Raw genomic sequence first — 22,311 nt, 5'->3', positions numbered from 1 at the left:
CCCCTCTCCCTGTTATCTCAGATTTCGTTTGCCGCATTGCCATTCGGTCGTGTCAAGCTATTTCTCTTGAGCTAAGTACAGTTATTTGTTGTTTAATAGTTTTTCAGATTACTTTTCTGTTAGAAAAGTTTATATTTCATTGTCTCTTACCCTATCGCATCTAGAGTACATCATTTCTTCAGGTTTTTCTGCTCCTTTCTTTACCACTTTTACCGTGAGGTATCTCTCTTTACCATTGTTGGTAATCCTTTCCCCTTTTCTTATACCTTTGGGTACTCTCTTGTACCATTGCTGGTACCTTTTCTATTAATTAATTTGCTGTCATGACAGATAAAAAAATGTAGTCCTGGGTTTAAGCGGTGTTCTGATTGTGGACACAAACTACCTACTTCTGATGCACACTCTTTGTGTGTTTATTGTTTGGGAGCCTCCCATTTGTCTGTTGACCCACCCTGTACTATTTGTGAGAACTTTTCGAATAGAACCTTGTTGGAAAGGAAAAACAAGCTGTTACTGAAGGGACTTATTAAATCTCCCTTTTCAGAGGCTATTTCTGGGTCGGAGGCCTCAACCCCTCCTAGAGCCCATAAGAAAATCTTGGATGTTCCTACTAAGGCTAAATCTTTGCCTTCATCCCCGGCTGGGGACTCCTGCCAACCAAAACCTAAAAAGGGTAAAGTTTCGGCTCCAGAGCTCATTCAGTCAGCCCCAGTGCTTTTGGTACCTAGACCTTCGGCACCGAGGCATTTGGCTCCAGTAGTGTTCTCGGCTCCGTCTTCTCCTGCAGCCTTCACTATATCGGCACAGAGGGGCTCCTAGGTTCAGACTATTACCACTGTATCGGCACCAACAGTTCAGTCGGCGCAGACCTTGACCATGTCGGCTCCGAGATCTTCCTTGGAACCGGCACTTTTGTTGTTGACTCCAGTTTTGTTGGTTACAGCTTCGGCACCGACAACCACTTCAGCACCGATCCCTGTGTCAGTGCAGACCATGACCTCGGCACCAATGACTTCTACGGTGCAGACAACCGTAGTCCAGTCTCTCTCTGCACCGTTGTCGGTGCGGACGGATGAGATGGGCACAGAGTTTGCCTCTTCTGTGGACAGGCCTGTTTCTTCCTCGGTCTCCGTGAGGTCCACTAGAAGCCTTTTTGAACATGATGTGTTGCGTCTTGTGGATCAGGTGCTCTTGGCCAGAGGTGTCCCACCCCTCAGGAATTATCCTTCCTTGGGAGGTGATCACCCGTCTCCAAAGACCCCTTCTTATTCTCCTCCTTCATTGCCTTTGAAGTCCATGGATGTAGCACAGTCTTCCCCTTCTGTAGTCCCCTTTACGGATCTCACTAAGGAACCGCAGTTGCCTTCATGGCAGGAAAGTTTTGCTACGACCCAGGATTTCAATTGTGACACGCATAGTTTGCTGCTCCACAGCCATCCAGGGACTCCGGGTCGGCAGGCTGAGCCACTTAGGGGAGGGGTGACCCCTGTCCTAGATGTGCACCCTCTTCAGGTGGACCAACATTCCAACTGATGGAGAAGGCTTTCGCTGCTGCTGGCGATACTGGACTTGTCTATACCTCCACCCTCCTCTGGTACACTGGTTTCACAAGTCGCACCTAGCGGACACTGGGTGCAAGGGCCTCAGGAAATATTCCCACGGGGATCCCCTTTTCCGCTGTCTTCTCCAGCTTCTCCCGCTGACGAGGTCCACCAGAAAAGTTAATGTAAGAGGAATCACATGGACTCAACAGAGGAATCCCTCACTGAAGACACAGATTTCGATGAGGGGGAAGGATCCACTCGGTCACCCTCTGAGGTATCCTTTGGTGATATCCTCGAAATCCTGAAACAGAGAGGTCACTGGCAGTCCTCTAATCTGACCTCTGAGGAATCTGTGTTCCTGCAGGCCTTTCGCACCCGGCCCCCTACCTCCTGGGTTACTCCACCTGCCCGATGAACTTGTCTGGCTCATCGTGCAGCATGCTTGGAAGGCTCCTGATACCGTCTAAGCTATTCCCCGGAGGCAAGATAAGATTTTGTCCCCTCCTGCTTCGGATCCCCATTGGTCCAAAGGTCTTCCTGTGGGTGCTTTGGTGGTGGCAGCCGCAACAAAAAAGGATCTGGCAGAAGTAGGAAAGCCAGATTGTCCATCCGCCTAACAAAGAGTCCCGGGCCTTGGACAGGATAGGGAAGCGCACCTTTGCTTCAGCGACCTTTACTATCAGGTCCCTGAATTATATGGCACACTTTACCAGGCTTCAAAGGGATCTGATTTCTGAGCTCTCTGAAACCTTGGCTGGTGCCATGTCTGATGAGGTCCGTGACAAAGTGGCCTCTCAGTTGGTCACCATTGAATCTATATCTAACTCCTCTATGCAACTGATATCTCACGCATCAGAAGGAGCAGCTAGAGCAGCGGGTTCAGCCGCGGTCTTGAGACGACATGCCTGGATGCGCTTGTGCAATTTCGCGGAACCCTTTAAGGCTTCCTTTCTTAACGCTCCCATTGAGGCCTCCTCGTTGTTTGGGCCCAAAGTTAACAGCACACTGGCCAGATGTGAACAGGACGGTAAGATCCTTTTTGCCATAGGTGTCCGTTATTCTTCCCCTCAACGTGCTTTCTCCCAAAACCAAAAGAGTGGGAAGATATGGTTCATGAAATTTCAGGGTCCTTTCCGTGACACACAGGCCGTGTTCTCCCCCAGAGGCAGAGGGAGAAACTCACAGGGAAGACGCTCCTTTCGGGGCAGAGGGGGTCCACATAACCAGGGTTCCAGGGATTCTTTCCCTTGTCAATCCTACCAGCGCTCCTGAAGAGCGGCCCAGCTCCTTTGGACGTTTCTCCTTGTACCCTTCTGCCTGGCTAACCATCCCCACCGATTCTTTGGTACAAAGGATCATAACCAGAGGTTATCATATCCCCTTTGATCTTTGTCCTGCCCCTTCAAAAAACCTTCCTGACGTTCCACCCAGTCAAATGGAAGAAGCAGCACTAGAGATAGAAAAGCTGCTAAGAAAGAGAGCCATCCAAATAGTCCCTCCAGACCAGATAGGATCCGGATTCTACTCAAGACTATTTTTGGTGCCATAGAAAACCGGGGACTGGAGACCAATTTTGGATCTCAGTGTATTGAACAAGTTTGTGAGAGTACAAAAATTCCGGATGGTCACAATACAGTCTATCCTCCCGCTTTTGGAAAAAGACGATTGGATGTGCTCGATAGATCTTCAAGATGCGTACTACCACATAAAAGTGGACAGGCCATCAAGAAGATTTCTGCGCTTCCGTGCGGGAGCCAGTCACTACCAGTTCAGAGTACTGCCCTTCGGACTCTCTACAGCCCCCAGAGTGTTCACAAAGTGCATGGCAGTTGTTACAGCTCACTTGCGACTTCAAGGATTCCAGGCGTTTCCATACATAGACGACTGGCTCATCTCCGCCCCCACCAGACATCTACTGAAAAAAGCCCTGGCATACTCTCTCCTCGCTGCTCAAAGGCTAGGCATAACCATAAACTGGCAAAAATCCAATCTCACCCCATCTCAGTCAACAGAATTCATAGGGGTTATCTTGGACACAAAAAACTGCAGAGCTGCTATTCCAGAGCACAGAATTCTAAGGATAAAGCAACAACTAATTCCATTCCTTTCAAGGGAAAAATCCACAGATCACTCGGTTCTACAGCTGTTTGGTTCCATGGCAGCCTCCATCACCATTGTTCCCCTGGCCAGGTTTCACATGAGGCTTCTACAATGGCTACAGATCACCCAATGGTATCCTTTTCAGCATCCTCTTTCAGCCATGATTCGAGTAGCCCACAGGTGCAAACAGGATTTAAATTGGTGGATGACACACAGTCTGTCACAATGGTCTTTCCCCATCTCCCCCCAGCAACCCAAGGCCGTCTCCCTGATGGGGTGGGGGGGCTATGTCAGGGACAGACAGTCCAAGACACTTGGTCTGAACTGGAGGCCCATCTGCATATAAATGTTCTAGAGCTGAGGGTGGTGCTCCTGGCGTTGCAAATATTTCATTCCCTGCTGCCATCTGGGACAATTGCGATTCAATCAGACAATATGGCGGTGGTCTGGTACATCAACAAGCAAGGTGGAACCAAATCTTACCTCCTTTGTCGAGAGGCCATGAGGATATGGCAATGGGCGATGGCTACCAACTGTTTTTTTCTAACAACGCACATTCCCGCGAGTTCCAAAGTGATAGCAGACAGACTCAGCAGGTGCATTCTTCAACCTCAAGAGTGGTACCGGAATCCCTTGATAGCGGCGGAGATCTTCCACCACGGGGGCCATCCTTGCTGCGACCTCTTTGCATCTCCGACTAACTACAAATGAAGCAACTGCTTTGCCCAGATTCCCCCTCCGGGACAGTCACCCAGGGACGCTGTAGTCCACAATTGGCCCTCGGGTCTTCTTTACTCATTTCCACCCTTTCCCCTCATTCTCCAGTTTCTGAAGAAAGCCCATCGGTTGAAGAGCAAGGTGATCCTCATAGCACCTTATTGGCCTCGACAGAGTTGGTTCCCCTTCCTTTGGTCTCACGTACTAGATCGACCATGGATTCTCCATCCAACACCGGAGTTGATCTCACATCCACAGAACCTGATTCATCCCAACTTGAACAGCCTGAAGCTCACGGCTTGGCTACTCCAATTCCCTTGATTGCCAGGCAGAATGATCTTTCTTTACCAGTATGTGATATTCTCAGTGCTTCTCATAAGTCTTCCACTAGAATTACTTATCTGAGCAAGTGGAAAAGATTTACCTGTTGGCTGAAAGATAAACAAGTAGATCCCTTTTCAGCACCAGTGTCGATAATACTAGACTATCTGGCCGACCTTTTTCAGTCGGGTCTATCAGCCTCTACCATTAGAGTTCATTTGGCTGCAATTTCTAATTTTCATGAGGGTGTCCAAGATTCCTCTCTTATGTCCCAGAAATTGTGCAAAACCTTCATAAAAGGTGTTGACTCATCTGAAGCCACCTTTTAGAGAACCTATTCAACCATGGGATTTATCATTAGTTCTACAAGCTCTGACATTGTCACCTTTTCGAACCAGCCTCTTCTTGCGACCTCAAGTATTTGTCATGGAAAACCTTGTGTTTGCTTGCCATTACTTCTGCCAGATGTATTTCTGAGCTTCAAGCTTTATGTATCAAGAGTCCATACTTGATTTTTCATAGAGATAGAGTGTCTCTCAGAACTAATCCATCATTCCTGCTTAAAGTGATCTCTGAAATGTCCATTAATCAAGCCATTGAATTGCCAGTTTTCTTTCCCAATCATTCAAACAGAGGAGAGTATTGCCTACATACTGTAGATATCCACAGGCAAATCCATTTTTACTTAAACAAGACTAAACCCTTTCGTAAATCTGACCAGTTATTTTTGGCCTTTTCTGGACGTAGATTAGGATCTGCTGTTGCTAAGGTCACATTAGCTAGATGGTTGAAGGACTGTGTGACCTTCATTTATACACAATGTAATATCTCGTTGCCTACTACCATGAAAGCTCATTCAACAAGGTCAGGGGCAACTTCTGCTGCCTTCCATGCCAGAGCTTCTTTACATATCTGTGCAGCTGCAACTTGGGCTACGCCTCATACCTTCATCAATCATTACAAATTGGATTTGGCCTCCGGGGGAAGAGCATCTTTCGGTTCTACGGTGCTCAGGAATGTCCTCCCATGAGAACCTCTCAGGAATAGAGGTAGCTGGGGACTCTGTCCCACATGTAAGGACTGAATGAGGATTAACAATATCGGATAAAGAAGTTATGTCTTACCATAACGTTCCATCTGTATTGTTGATCCTCGTTCAGTCATTACGACCCTCCCTCCTTCCCCCTCCTGTGGTTTCTAGTGGATTTCACTATCCGGTTCTCTTAGGTTATTTGAACAGAGGTAGCCTCTACCTTCTTTGACTTGCAAACTCAATCTGAGGTAACAGAGAATGGGGGATTGTGGGTAAGAGTTTAGCTCGAGAGTTTGAAGCTGACGCGAGCTTGGAAAATGGCCGGCTCGGTTCCGAGGTCAGAACCGATACCCATGCGTAATGACTGAATGAGGATCAACAATACAGATAGAAAGTTATGGTAAGACATAACTTCTTTTTTTGCTTTCATGTACTCTTCTGTTAGATTTTCAGGTTGGCAGAGTTATCTAGCAGTAATTTAACCTTTATAATCCCATGGTCACTACACATCAACGGCGTTAAAACTTGACATGAAGTAACCGTCATTGCCTTACAAACATGAACAAATTCCAGGATGTTCTGTTACCAGGTAGATTTTTATAACCTGCAACAGTTACTGCTCCTGATCATATGTTGTATATAATTATTTTACTAATATTGTTGAATTAATATTATCCCAGTATGTTTGTTAAATGCTAGTCCCCTGCCACTATTATTTGTCCGTCCTGTGTTTCATGCAAGGCATGTATGAATTCATGTAGGCATCAGCACTTGACTTTTGGAGGTCTATACACAATGTACAGTATTGGTTTTATAATCAAACATATAATCGCAGGTCTCATATCTCCTCCACTTGATTTTTTTGTTAGAATATCTGTTATAGTAAAAACATTTATAACCTGACAAAACTAGTTTCCAGTGCTTGTTCTTTAACCTGTTTCACAAACAGTAACAACATCAGTCTTGCGGGAATGTAGCAAATTTTCCAATAACAGAAAAATATTTTACTAATGGATTCTAGCATTAACAACCAGCACAGATGCATCAAATATTGCTATCTGTGCAATGTTAAATTTCTGACCTGGCAAAAATTCTGCCTTGTGTTAGTCAAATTTTGCAATATATCTGCTGCAAATATTGCTTTCCCTTGTCTTGATAAGTAGTCCCCATCCTGTCTGTATGCATGTGTGGCCAAAATAAGGTTTGGATGTCCTACACATTTCCATTTTTTTTTAAAAAAGTGGGGCATTTTTTCATGTAGATATTTACCCCAAAAAAATATTTTCATTCACACTGATGTGCCTCTCCCATTATGTGATTTGTGAAAAATACATCCTGACACCTGTGCATGAGTTTTTAACTAGATTATTTAATGAAATCTTGGAAAGTGAGCGGATGCCTGAGGAATGGAGAAAAAGTGTTTTGGTACCGATTTTTAAGAATAAGGATGATATGCAGAACTGTAGTAACTACAGCGGGATTAAATTGATCAGTCACAGCATGAAGTTATGGGAAACAGTAGTGGAAGCTAGGTTAAGAAGGGAGGTGATGATTAGTGATCAGCAGTATGGTTTCATGCCATGAAAGAGCACTACAGATGCGATGTTTGCTCTGAGAGTGTTGATGGAGAAGTACAGAGAAGGTCAGAAGGAGTTGTATTGTGTCTTTGTGGACTTAGAGAAAGCATATGACAGGGTGCCTAGAGAGGAGTTGTGGTATTGTATGAGGAAGTTGGGAGTGTCAGAGAAGTATGTAAGAGTGGTACAGGATATGTACGAGGGAAGTGCAACAGCGGTGAGGTCTGCGGTGGGAGTGACGGATGCGTTTAAGGTGGAGGTGGGATTACATCAAGGATCAGCTCTGAGCCCTTTCGTATTTGCAATGGTGATGGACAGGTTGACAGACAAGATCAGACAGGAGTCCCCGTGGACTATGATGCTTGCAGATGATATTGTGATCTGTAGTGAGAGTAGGGAACAGGTGGAGGAGACCTTGGAGAGGTGGAGATATACTCTAGAGAGAAGAGGAATGAAGGTCAGCAGGACTAAGACAGAATATGTGTGTGTGAATGAGAGGGAGGATAGAGGAATGGTGAGGATGCAGGGGTAGAGGTGGCGAAGGTGGGCGAGTTTAAATACTTGGGATCAACAGTTCAGAGTAATGGTGAGTGTGGAAGAGAGGTGAAGAAGAGAGTACAGGCAGGATGGAGTGGGTGGAGAAGAGTGTCAGGAGTGATTTATGACAGACGAGTACCAGTAAGAATGAAAGGGAAGGTCTGCAAGAGGTAGTGAGACCAGCTATGTTATATGGGTTGGAGACAGTGGCATTGATAAAAAGGCAGGAGTCAGAGCTTGATGTGGCAGAGTTGAAGATGTTAAGATTTGCACTGGGTGTGACGAGGGTGGATAGGATTAGGAATAAGTATATTAGAGGGTCAGCCCAGGTTGGAAGGTTTGGAGACAAAGCCAGAGAGGCAAGATTACGTTGGTTTGGACATGTGCTGAAGAGGGATGCAGAGTATATTGGGAAAAAGATGCTAAGGATGAAGCTGCCAGGTAACAGGAAAAGAGGAAGGCCTAAGATAAGGTTTATGGATGTGGTGAGAGAGGACATGCAGGTGGTTGGTGTGACAGAGCAAGATGCAGAGGACAGGAAGAAATGGAAACAGTTGATCCGCTGTGGCGACCCCTAACGGGAGCAGCCGAAAGAAGAAGAAGATATCCTGACACCTGTGCAAACTATGCTGTCTAAATGGGCTGGTTCCCTACTAACAATTGTAGAGTCCTTGAAGATGAGATCATATGTGCCAACATGAATTAAAACCGCTCCCTACTCCCAGTGATTAATTTTGCTTCTGGCATAATACTATTCGTTTTTCTTTATCCTGTCTGCAAATGTTTAAGTACCAGTTCCTTTAATAACTGAATCTTTAATTAGTAATATGTCATGTTTGACCATATCTGAAAAAACTCCCACTTCTAATTCAGTAATGTCTTCTCTGTCAGTTGTTGCATATGAATGCTCTTCATCACCATTAGTCTTAATTCCCACTGTTTTCATTGCTTATTTCATTTGCAAGCATGCAGTTCTCATCCAGCTGTCTTTGTATTCCTACAGCTTGAGCCATGTTGTCAATTTTAGACTGTCTCCTCTTTTTTCCTACAGTAGTATTCTTTAATTGTTCCAAGTGCAGTTTTGATTTCTTCCTTTTGATCTACCCTTGCCTTTTTTTTCTGTTCTGTTCTTTCCATTATTTATGCAAATAAGTAATCAATATGAAAACTGTGGCTCTGAAGATATCTGAAGAGAAGTACAGGGAAAGTCACCTGGAAATGGTAATTTTCACAATAAAAAATAAGATCATAAAGGTGGAATATAACTGAGAAAAATACATTTACTGTGGTTGTAATTAAACAAAGTGAAACTGAAGTGATAGACCAACTGCAAAGTGACAGATTTAGTGTGGAAACTCCTATGCAGGCGTATCAAAACATAATGGGCCAATGAGTTCCCAGATGGAACAGCATGCATCTGAAGAAGATATGCCACAGGTGATGACTTCTGTTGGAGACTCGCATGAAAGTCCAGTTAGACTTGCACTGCAGTGGAAAGAGCAGGAAACAGAGAGAGAAGAGGAAGCTCTCAAACTAGAAGAAAATGATCTAAGGGTAGACCTGCTTGCTTTAATTGAGATGGACAAAGATGTTAAGACAGATGAAATAAATATTCTACAGAAAGTGAGTAAGACACAAAATGTTAGAAAACTGTTAAACTGATATGCTCAGTAACTGGGACTGTTGAGAGAATTTCATGCAAGAGAACAGAAATAAATACAATATAGTGCTGTGCAGCTAAACTAATAAATAAAGTTTACCACAAAACGTAGAGTAACAAAGGAAATGAAAAGAACAAGTAGACTGCCACTGTGAAAACATCAAATAGAGAAAACTATAAAGCAACTAAGACAAGTATCACTGTTAGAAAATTACAATATTGTGAACAGATCATCAAAAAATCTTAGTTATGGTAAAAACAGTATACAGTATCAAAACGAGCAGGATTATCAAACCAGAATTACATGGGAATAGAGCAGCAGCTGAAAGTGACAAAACAATAAAATGAATATAAAGAACAGGACTAGAGAAAAAGGAATGAAAAGTGAAAAGATGACAATTACAGTGGCAAACATTGATAATTCTTGGAACAGTCACATGTTCACCAGTATCTGACCCATGAATGATTAAGGGAGAGGTGAATTTAAATGGAAAGAGGAAACTATAACATAAATGCTGGTTTACAAAGTCTGTAATCAAAATGGGAGAAATACACAAATGCAGTTTCAGAACTGGAAAAAAAATGCACAGATATATTTGCTGGTTGCTGCATACTCATGACTGAGGGGGTCTGTATGCTGAAAGGCACAATTATGTGACAAGATTGCTGCATTGGAGATTGTGCAAACACTACAGTAGTTGAGAAGCATTGAAAGAATGAACCACAAAGCATTATTGAAATGATGACATTCTGATCACTTCAGATATCCAGTACCAAGAGTTAAGAAAGTAAAAACAACAAAACCAAATATAGTAGTAAAAAAAAAAGATAAAAATGACAATAATCATTGAAATGGTTACACTCATTTATTTCAGTGTCCTACATACTGAGAGATATAGTCATAAAATACCAGTATTTGGAAAAATAAACTAGAGCAATGTAGGCCAAAGACACCTAGACAGCTTCAATAACAGGAGCAGTAGCAATGAATTTTCAGGCATATTTAAATATGCTAGAGTTAACTACATGTAACCCAGTATGAACTGTAGAAAGAGGCAATTCTGGTTACATTGTGGATGCTGGGAAGAGCACTGCTGACAAACATCAAAGACTGAAGCAACTAATTTCTTGAACTCTAATCTTGTTCTAAGTTAGGAATGGGGTCCATTCCGCTCACAGTTTTAGAAATCTAAAACATTTGAAGAAATTAAAAAGTGAGATTTCTTTCCAGTCATCTTATGCCTTGTTCTTGTGTCTCAAGTTGTTGCATGCCACTTTTTTTTTTTTTTTTGTGGTAGTTATGCAAGTGCCCTTCATTTATTCACTGTTTCAGTAATGCACGCTAATGGGAAGTATCCTGCCAAGGGTTATGTATGTCCAGCGAGTGTAACAAGTCATGAGTGCCTCCTTCTCACTCCATATGTCTGATCTATACACAGATGTACATACTACTGCATAAGGAACGTACAGGTGCAAAATTCCTCTGAACTTTTTTACCGCCAGCATAAGAAAGACTACATCTTTCAATTCAGTCTGTTTATCTGTAAGGCCTGTGCCAGTTTCCAGTTATTGTGGCCAGATAAGAATTCCCATAACGACCCTTCCTGTTTACCTAATTTTTTGTGTCAGCCAAGGAAAATGTGACCGTGATAGGCATCTTCCCTACAAAAATAGTCATACTTAAGTGTTTCTTCTGCCTAGGTTCAGATCATAACCTTAAGGAATGTTAAGTAGCTTTATCTCTGAAAATTTATTTAGAGAATCAAAGATGTAAGGAGCTTGCACAAGGCAGGTTGGCCTCAAAGATTTCTCTTTCATGATGGCTGAAGGACACCTGAAAGAAGGCTAAGAAACCTAAACGTTCTGAAGCTTTTCTTATTTTGTTGGAGCTGGACATCTCTGTCAAGGCATATCATGAGCCCATAGACCATTCAGCGTTTCTCTCTCCTCCTGTTGACATCGACTACCTTTCCAGAAGCCAACAAGGCACAACTTTCAAGCACATCACATCCAACCATCAGATGGCTGACAAGGTGACAAAGGTGGATCCACCAGATACTGATTTCTGAAGGACCAGGCTATATGCTGCAGACCTTTATTTGAGAGAATGTCCCAGGTGCCCTTATTGAGGTACATTGGGAGTCTGCCCCACCTTGCATTATTTCTGCAAACACTCCTTAAAAGAGGAAGCAAAAAACAAAGTATACTTTCCCTCCTGTTACCCCTTCTCCAGCTGATCCACAACAGAAGCATAATTTTTCAAAGCTCTATGTCTTTGAAGTCTCCTCAGTTTCCACTACCTCTTCTGCTCAGGAAAAGAAAATGATTCTTCTGATTTAGATGTAGAATCTTTGGCTTATTCCTCAGAGATCCAGTATCCTACTAGATATGAGTCAGAGGATGAAAATACATTCTCTTCTGGCTCTCCTCTGGAGGATTTAATTTGTTGACACTATTTTGAAAATGTTACAGCACTTTGACTGTAAAGGTATGCAAGTCTGTGAAGTACAAATTTGTTGTAAATATTGATTGCATTAAATAAGATACCTTGGAGCTTTTCTCTCCTGGCCTCTGGTGAAAAAGGGCACCTGTACCCAGATGGACTTTCCCGGTAAACAAATGTCAATAAGTAAATGACTTGTAAAACATTTAATGCCCCTAAGCCTTCAGTCATTCTGTATTTGTTGGATGCTTTGCACAATATCTTCATCTGCTTCCTTGACACCTGAGTTATAGCTACCTGCACATTAAAAAAAAATTACAGGTTTTATAAAGTCTTAGAATCTCATAAATTTTTGAGCAAGAATTCTTCCTCAGACCCTGTCGTGATTTCAGTTGACTTTGACAAAACATCTAAACTCCTCCCCTCTACAAATGCCTTGCCTGCTGCTAAGGATAGTAGAGCTATGGATAGGTAAAGGAAGAAAATTGACACTTCTGCTACTCTTTCTTTCTGTGGCATAAACTACCAAACCCACATAACCCAGTATCCTTTTCTGTATTTGATAACTTGAACAAACTAATTTCAGACATTTCTGATTTGAATAATAAAGTCTCGTTATTGTCTCTGCTTAATTCTGCCACACAGGTTGCAAGATATCAATAAATGTGGAGTTGTGATGCTGCTGATGCCCCTTCCAGGACAGCAACAACAGGATCTGTTTTAAGCAGGTGTTCATTGCTGCGAATACAGTCTTTGCATGATGATGTCAAAGCTAAGTTGCTGGATGCCCCTTTGGACAAAGGCAATCCATTTAGTCCAGCATCTGCTGATATTTTTAAATATTTGCAACGGGGGGGGGGGGTTGTGCAAGATTTTAAACGTTTTATTTTCCCCATACCAAAACTTCATAGAAATTACCCCCTCTAAAGCCAGACCCTTCTTCCACAAAGGACAAAAGTCACAGCAAAAGGAAAAAAAGTCTAAAAAGTGGCATGAGAAACATAAACAAGATTTCAAAGAACCTTAAAGGATACTTTGCTGACAAGACTTCAAACTTATGATTACCAGCCTCCCTGTCTTCCCCACTACCACATGACCCTTTCCTTTCTTTCAGTGTAACTCTCTTTAGTCCCTGCCACTTTGAAGATCGGAAATATCAGACATTTGGGTACTGGATATAATCAAGAAAGGGTACTAACTGACTTGAAACCTCCCTCAAGTTTCTTCCTAAATTACCCATGTAGCCCCATATCAAGAACATCTGGTTTTACTAATCTTACAAGATGTATTCCATCAGGGAACCATCAAATTAATTTGCCATCATGAAAAAGGGCAATCATTTTATTCAAGCTTATTCCTTGTTCTAAGAAAAGCAGACACATGGAGACCCATCATGGACATATCAACCCTGAACACTATCCTAAGGATTCCAAAATTCAAGATGTTATCTCTCCAGAGCTGTCTTCCTATGATTCTCCCACAACCCCTTTTGTTTACTTTGAATCTTCACATTTCTTTTCATCCAGATCACATAAAAGTCTTAAGATTTTGTTCTGTGGGATTTTATTTTCAGTTTTCTGCCTTGCCCTTTAATTTGCCTCTTAGAAGAAGATGTGACCATGTATTGTATAAACAACAACTATAGAAGTTTAATGGAGTTCTATATGGTAATATAATTTAAAATCTTATAGATGTATTCTGGATAAATTGTAAACACAAAAGTCTGTATGTAATCCCCACAGCATAATAACTGCGACAAGAATGTTACTATAAAGATGCATTAATTATTGGTATATACTGATTACAGATTTGATTTATATTTCAAAAAGTATATGACAGTATCCGATGATGTTGATATAGCAGATATAAAATATGATCCTGATCAGTGTTCTGTATTTTTTGCTTTTTAAATATTCATGATTGTAAAGGTACAAGAATATTTTTTTGTGAAAATAGTTATGAATCCCTATGTAATTCTTCCCAGGAGAAAAATATTATTGTTATAAATGGCTTTCACCTTTTGTGATTGACCATATTGAATTAACAAGATATGAGATTTCTTGTGTAAACTGTCTGACAGGTAGCATATAGAATTAAAACCATGAGCTGTACACAAGCTGATTTCTGGCGATCCCATGGTTTGATCCCCTCAGTCTCCATTTGCCTACTGTGTAACTCTGAGCATGTCATTTAATCAAGAAGTGCTCCTGGGCTGAGTCTGCATGGATCAGTCCTTACCCATTTAAAAAGTAAATAAATAATCTATGGTCTGTCCATTTGGCAATCACTCCCCTTCACTTGAAAGAATGCTCTGACCTATCTTGATTCATATAGGATCTTGTCTTCCACCTTCAGCATGAAAACAAGTGCTCCTGTCTTCAAAAAGGCTACATTACCTAAACCACTCTCTTCCATGCCTTAGTAATTCATACTGTTTACTAGCTTTCTTCACCTTTAACTTATTATCCCCCATTTAATCTCTCACCTATGTGTTGGGGAACATCCCCACACCAACATTCCCACTGATACAACTTCTACTTAAAATGCTACTGCGGTAGATGAGCTCCAAAGTATGTGTTTGTAAATAGTGTAATGTTTACATTTCTAATCTCTGTGTACTGGAGTTTTGCTTATCATATGGTATTTTTCTTTCTCTCTCTCTCTTGTGACTAAGAAAACTGAAGGCCTGAGAACCCTATCTTGCTTAAACAGATTCAAAGCCTTCCTTTTATGCTGTTTCTTATAGACTCCAACATGGTGATCTATGCATGGCTTTTTATGCTGTGAAAGACTACCCTTTTTTGATCTCCATCTCCACAGACCCAGCAGTGCTACAAATGTCTACACTACTGCTAGAGAAAAGAAGATTCTGCTAGCCTCAACCCCTTGAGACCTGATTCTCTTGACAGTGTCAGCATTTCCATTGAAAAGCATTATCAGAGAATATCATAAGCAGCAAGTGCCATTTCTGAGTGTTTGTTCTTTTCACCCCTTGAAGTGCGACCGTGAAGTTGATTATATTAGTTGGAGGGGTGTGGGGGGACAGCCCTCCATGTAAAGAGTGTATGGGGCGTGGCCTATCTCCCCCTCGCAAAAACACATATTTTGGGCAGGTTAGGTTGAGGGATTGTCTTTTGTCCACTCATAGTGGAATCACTACAAATGCCCATACCAAAATCTTTAATCTACATTGTCACTTTAATGACACCTGCTGGCACAATAGACATTTAAGCTAATGCAATCCTTGCTTTTGGGACAGACTCCTTCTGCATGTGTCTGGCTTCATAATATCCTGACTACTTTTAACTGTATCCTCAGTAAGTAGATGGTAATTTCAAATGCATCCCTGATGTATGTGGTGTAGGCATGGCAGCTATTGTGTTAAAATCTTAATGGTTTGCTTTGCTAACCTTCTTGAGCAGTATGTAGGCCTCAAGCTTAGTATATATCTGTGAACATTTGAAGTAACTAGAATATTGCAGTCACAGGACAGCTTTTAAAGATGCTTAGCTTAAGACTTTTGTTGAAAGTTACAGTTTAGTGGTTTGGTAAATGATTCCCTTCACCCCTACATTAGAAAGATTTTTACAAAAGCTAAAAGGTAGATGCATCTCACTCAGTAAAAAGTTATTGTGACATGTATTAGTCTGTCTTTCTTTAATGCCTCATCTCTTTATAGGTTTTCATGTGCCTAAGTGTCTGTAAATATCTGCAGTTGGAGTGTTAGATTGAATACTGCTTCTGTCACCTTCCCATAATGGGTCACATTTGACCAGTTAGTCGTGCCCAACTTCAGAAAAGCAGCCAGAATGAAAATGCGATTTCTGTAATACAGTGATGAATAAACTGTACACTTAATTTTAAATTTATTGCAACTATGTTCTTTATTTGCCAGACCTCAGAGACTCCATTTAACAGCTGTAAATGAAAACATACTGATAGAGAATTTGGAAATATTTCGGAAAAATGGGTTTGATTTCGTTATTGATGAAAACGGTAAGCGACATTTACCTTCCAGGCAGTGAACTAACTCAATTTGATAATTGGCTTTGTGTGCATACTTTGTTTTGTTGGGCACCTTGGGTAGTTTAAGATTGTGCCCATATAAACATGGCTTAACATTGTTGAAGTGAGAAGTGGATCAGACTTAAAACCCTTTAGGTATTTTAGAGTGTATAGCAGAACATGCCTGTAATGTTTATTGGAGTACCATTGGGACTGCATTGTTACAAGTAAATTGTCCTGCATTGCTTGTTCATATCAGATTTTGTCAAGAGGTGCAATATTTTAAAATGTTCTTAGGTTCATACTAGGCTGACAGCTACCAAAGTCTTTACAAGCTTAGCCGTGCAACCCAAATCAGTTTTGTCCTAGTGTTCCTTGGATCCCTATATGGTGGAGTATGTTAGTAAAGAAGTAACTAAGGTTATATGTGTGGGGGGATATGTTAGTTGGGGATTAATTTACTTACTGTCAGCCTCTATCCATCAGAGACATGGGGGCCAGACAGTGTGTGAATTTGCAATTTCCCATTCAATGATAAAGATTTCTTTGAATAAGGTCAGGAACGAATGTTGCTTCAAGTAGATGGGGAGCTTATTCCATAGCACGGGGATCCTTTGAGACACATATTGGTCCCTCCAGCAGGTTCTGTTTATGCTGCAGACAAAGTTCTGGTCTTTGGATCTAGTGAGCCTGTTGTTGTCTTGCAGATGTGCGAGAGATCTGTCAGAGCTGGATATGAAGATGGCTTGTATGTTAGGCATAGATCACATCTCAGTAACATTTAGGAGACTGAGTACAGAGTTAGGACTTAAGGTGATCTGGGTAGGACAGGGTATTACCACCAAAGGATGAGCAAGCCTGAAACAGTGTCACAAGAACTCCACCAGGATAATCAAAAACCTTTTATTGAGTACTTTCATCAGGTTGTAGCCAAAGACTTCATCAGAATCCACCAAAAATTAATACACTCTTGTTAAATATACTAAAACCTGTGAGAACACATGGCATAATAAGTCAATAAAACTTCTCATACCATTAATTATCAACAGACTTAATCAATCTAACACATCACACTTAAGTTCATAGACATATCTTTAAAGTAAAACAGCAAAAACACTGTTACCTAGAAAGTAACAGAAATATTCTAGCAACATTTCAACAAACAGAAGCCATGGTATACAGCTCAAACATATAAAAACTAGTAAAAACTATATAACATAAGAAAGCAGCCTTAATAGGCTGCTAATACTAATGTTATTGTTGAGACCTGGGGGGGTACAGGCATTCAACCTGATTTGCCAACATAATTTCCTGAATTCCAAATAATCTTCCCAGGGACCCCCTCTAGGATCTATTTTGACCCCTTCAACAACAGCAAATAAAAAAATGTGTGTTGAGTGTTTTTCTATGTGCTTATACAGGGCATTGTTTTTGTTACCATTTTTTATGTCCCTATGATGTTCATAAATTCTGTCCCTTAACTTTCTTTTAGTTTTCCCTATATAAAATATGTTACAGTGCTGACACAAGGCAGCATAAACAACCTCTTTGGAGTTGCAAGAAAATTTGCCATTAGGTTTTATGGTTGTATGGTTCAATTTAATCTGGTCACAATTCATGACCAAATAACATTGAGAACAGCCGCCACATTTTTTAGCCCCAATAGTAGTGCTGCTACACTCAAAAACATTTACCCTCTCAAGTAACTGCTTAATGCTTGAACTTTTTCTAAACGCTGTCTGTGGCATGTCTCCCACCTGGTCTAAACTACCAGGATCACTCCAAAATAGCTGCCAATTTTTCTTTAAGATAGTAGTAATGCTTCGATGGTCAGTGGAAAACTTAGTAACAAAGGGGCAAGAATTTTGAGAGGAAGTACTCTTAAACATTGCTTGAATAAAGGATATAAAATATCTCCATTAATGGATTTATGTCTAAACATCCTACATGTATGTCAGAAACATAACACCAGCAGTTGCCATAAATACACAAACAATGAAATGTGCATTTTGCATCCGCAAATCCCCTGTATTCTAAAACGCCCTTACTTAAATATATTAACTCATTAGTCACATCACTTTGGAGAAAAAAAAAGCAAACACGCAGTGCTAAAATTCATTGCCCTTGTCTTATTTGCTCTGAACTGGAGTTTTTAGAAGTTCAGTTCAAACTGCACTTGCAATCAGTAAAACAAAAAAATCATAACCTCACGTCTTTGGACCTGAAGGCATCCACATCTTCCCCTTCTGCTGAAAAGAAGCAGTATAAAGAAAGAGAGAGATCCGAAAAGAGAGAGAAAGAGAGAAAATAAAAGAGAAATCAAAAGATAAGAGACTTGAGGATCGCCTGGAGAAAACTAAGAAAAGGTCTTCCAACCCCACATCTGTTGTGGGTCCAGCATCAAAAGTATCCAGACAGTAAGGTCTGAATGTTGCTCAGATCCAGACTCCATCTCTGAAGTTGTCCTGTACTCCTGCACTGAGAAGCCCCAGGTTTCACTCTCCTATATTACAGAAAGTGCCTTTGAAGCCTGCATTGGTAGCTTCATCCTCCATATCTGGCCAGTCTGCTAGAAGTCTCACGGAATTCAAAGTTGACTAAATGATGAGGACATTTTTGAGGATTAAGATTCATCTGGGAGTCTTCCCAGTTCCATCCCTTCCAGCCCTCCTGCTTAGTCTTCTCAGCTTCTTACACAATCTGCATTCCTGGAGTCAGTGTACATCGGCTCCAACCTTCCTGCAGTACCAGCTTCAGAGTCAACAGCCCTGGTGACTTTGGCTTTGACATCTTCTCTCACTCACTCAGCTTCGATGTTTTCGGGTCAAGTAGGGTTCCAGACCCAGAGCATCGGTGTTGGGCCACCAGCAGTAGAGTTAACCCCCAAGATTTTCAGAGCCATCACTGCTGCTCAGGACATCAACACTCGACAGCTTGGTTCTGAGGGCCTCCAAGGGGCCTTCAACCATTGAATTTGGGAAGGCTTGTGACTAAACTAACTTGGCTGTCTGTTCTTCGGTTACAATGGCTGAGGTGGCTTTCGAGGCTGTGGAGAGGGTCTTGGCTGAACCAAAATGACTGGTATGCTCCCAGAGTTCAGATCCCTCTGAAGACTGCACCCTCCTCCTCACATTCTGGTAGACAGGGACAAATGGATCCCTTAGGCTTTGAGAGTACTCAACACTCGAATCACATGTCTGATTCTGACGTGTCCCCCTCAAGAATCCTAAGACACATTCCAGAAGAGGACTTGTTAAAGGAAGCATATTGACTCCTCTCCCTGTCAAAGAAGATACTGACTTGGATGAGGAAGAAGGCTCCCCAAGATCCCCCCCAAAGCGATCTTCTTTGGAGACATCCTGGAATTGATAAAACAGCAGGGGAGATGGTCCACCAGTGCTCCTTCCTTCTGATTAGTCTATTTCTCAAAGCCTTTAGTTCCAGCCTTTCAGTGTCCTGGGTGGTCCCACCTCCCAACCCCTTAGCCTTATTTCTCAAAAAGCCTGGAAGAAGCGTGATGTGGCAGAGCTTAGCCCAAAAAAAAGCCAGACATAATTTTAGTTGCTCCTAAAGAAATTACATTCTGGACCAGGGGTCCCACTATAGATGCCATAGTGGTAGTAGCAAACACTAAAAAGGAACTGTCCAAGTAGAGTTTTTCTCTCCATCTCCCTAACAGGGAGTCTAGGGCATTCGACAGATTGAGGAAACATATATATGCTTCAGCCACATTTTCTCATCATGCCCTGAACTATATGGCTCACTTCACATGCTTCCAGAGGGGTTTGATAAAGGAAGTTAAATTTTCTGGTGGGTAATTAAGCAGATATCCAAAAAAATGTGAATTCCCGTTTGTCTACCCTGCAGTCATCCTCAAATGCAGCTATGAGTTTGCTTTCTAACACAGCAGATGGTGCAGCCCAAGCAGCTGTTACAGCCATTACAATGAGTCGTCGTGCCTGATGCTCTGTGACTTTGCAGCAAACTTTAAAACCGCCTTCATAAATGCATCATGTGATGGTTCCACCTTGTTTGGACCAAAAGTCAAGGACATGCTTTCCAGAAGTGAACAGAACAGAAAGACTTTGTCTGCTGTTGAAATCCATTTTTCAACCCCTCAGAGATCCTTCTCCAAGAATCAGAGAAGTGGAAGGAAAATGTGGTTCAAGGTATCTCAGGGTTTTCACCAGGACACTCCTGGGGATAGGCTTCCCGAGGCATAGGCAATTCCATGGGACATCACCTCAGAGGTAGTGGCAGTCTGCAAAATGAAGGTTTCAATGGACCTTTTATAGAGAAACCTTACCAGTGTCCCTGAACGCTTGCCCCAACTGCTGCAATTTGGAGGCAGACAGGGATACTTCTCCTTATACAGTCAAGCCTGGCAAAACATTATTCAGTATACGTGGGTACTAAGGATTATTACCAGAGGTTATACAACACCCTTTTTAGAAACCCTAAGAATAAAATGAAAGATGGCCAACATTCCATTCAGTCAGTTGGAATCTGCAGCAACAGAGGTTCATAGGTTGCTGGTCAAAAGAGTTATCCTACCGGTCCCCAAAGACCAATTAGAATTCTGAGTTTAAGTTCTTTTTAGTACCAAAAAGGCAGGGAATCTGAGACCAGTTTTGGATCTCAGCAATTTGAATCAATTTGTAAAAAAGACAAAATTCTCAGTGGTTGCAATACAGTCCCTTTTAACTTTCAGAAAGGATGACTAGATTTGCTCTATAGATCTCCGGAATGCCTACTATCACATAAAGATCCAGCGGCAGTCCAGAAGATTTCTCCATTTCCACCTGGGAACCAATCACTTTCAATTCTGAGCGCTGCTGTTTGGTTTTACCACAGCCCCAGGATGTTCCCCAAGATAATGGCAGTGGTGACAGCCTGTCTCAGGATTTTACCACTGCCATTATCTTTGTGGCAGTAATAGCCTGTCACAGGTTCAAAGGATCCAAGTATTCCCATATCTGGACAACTGGCTTCTAATTGCTACCTCCAGGGATCTACTTCTAACACATCATTCATTCTTGCTAAGACTGTCTGCCTACCTGGGTATCTCTGTAAACACCAAGAAGAGTAAATTACAACCTACCCAATCCGGAGAATTCATGGGCTGCCAGATACACTGTACATCAGATAGCAAAAATGCTCTCAGCATGGGTCAGATCAATCATATCACTTGCTCTTCAGGTAATAACACATAACTATCACCAGGCATGACTGATATTATGACTCCTAGGTCCAATGGTTTCCTCCATTATAATGGTTCCTTTATCACAAGATTTCTACAAAGGACATTAGCTGTAAAATGGTCTCAGAAAATTCATCCCCTTCATTACAAAATATGTTTCACTCTGGTCTGCTAGAACCACATTCAGTGGTGGATTTCGTCTGACTCAGTCACTCTGGGCAGATTTTCATCCTCCAGTACCCAAAGCCACAGTGACCACGGATGCATCCCATGGAGGGGGTTTTTGAAGGGAGAACAGTCTAAGGAATGTGGTCTCCATTAGAAGTCAACCTTCACATCAATGTCTTGGAGTTAAGAGTTGCCTTCCTTATGTTGCAGGCTTTTCAGGATCATTTTCCCAAAGATGTGATTGCCGTATATTCAGACAACGTGTCAGTGGTTTGATACATCAACAAACAATGTGAAACCCAGTCATACCCTCTTTTTCTGAGAAGCCATGAGAATCTGGCAATGGACGATGTCTTTGACCCGCTTTTTAGTAGCAGTGCATGGGATGTCCAACATTTTGGCAGACAAGCTGAGCAGAACAATACTGCTGCCTCTCAAGTGGTCTCTCAACAAAACAGTGGCAATAGAGATCTTCAGCCACTGGGGCTAACCTTGCTGTGACGTTTTCGCTTCTTATCTAAACAACAAATGCAGACGTTACTTTGCCCTCATCCCTCCACTGTGTCAGTCACCTAGAGATGTTGTAGTCCATCTTTGGCCCCAAGTCTCCTTTACACCCCCCCCCATATTCCACTTATCAGAAGTTTATTCAGAATGCAATGGAGTGCAAGACCAGAGTAATCATCTTTACCCCTTTCTGGCCTGGACAGGTGTGGTTCCTCTTTCTTCAGCCTCACCTAATTCAGCCACCGTGGGTGCTGGATCCATTTCCAGATCTCCTCACACACCCCTCCGGTATGCTTCTACCGGACCTACAGACCCTAAAACTAACCACATGGTTTCTCCAGTTTTGATGATCGACAGAGATGCCAGGTTTTCTTCCCCAGTAGTATGAATCATTTATTCATCTCAAAGGAATTTTACAAAAATGACTTACAAGAGCAAATGGAGGTGCTTTTCCATCTAAAGGAGAGTATATGCTGTATACATTAGATGTGCAGAGACA

The 22,311-nt window shown here is 41.9% G+C and overlaps 1 protein-coding gene across 1 annotated transcript in view; it reads left to right on the top strand.

Moving 5' to 3' along the window:
• The window catches only part of PMS2 (PMS1 homolog 2, mismatch repair system component), a 531,246-nt gene that overhangs the window by 448,688 nt on the left and 60,247 nt on the right, over window positions 1–22,311 (top strand). The window contains exon 13 of the mRNA XM_044089714.1: window positions 15,828–15,928. Coding sequence (XP_043945649.1) covers window positions 15,828–15,928 — 101 coding nt within the window. The remainder of the gene's footprint in view (window positions 1–15,827; window positions 15,929–22,311) is intronic.

The sequence above is a fragment of the Protopterus annectens genome, chromosome 12.part0, assembly GCF_019279795.1.
Source record: "Protopterus annectens isolate FY-2018-M chromosome 12.part0, PAN1.0, whole genome shotgun sequence".
NCBI classification, from domain to species: Eukaryota; Metazoa; Chordata; order Ceratodontiformes; family Protopteridae; genus Protopterus; species Protopterus annectens.
Note: the sequence above shows the minus strand (reverse complement) of the source record. Positions and strands in the feature narration are given on the sequence as shown.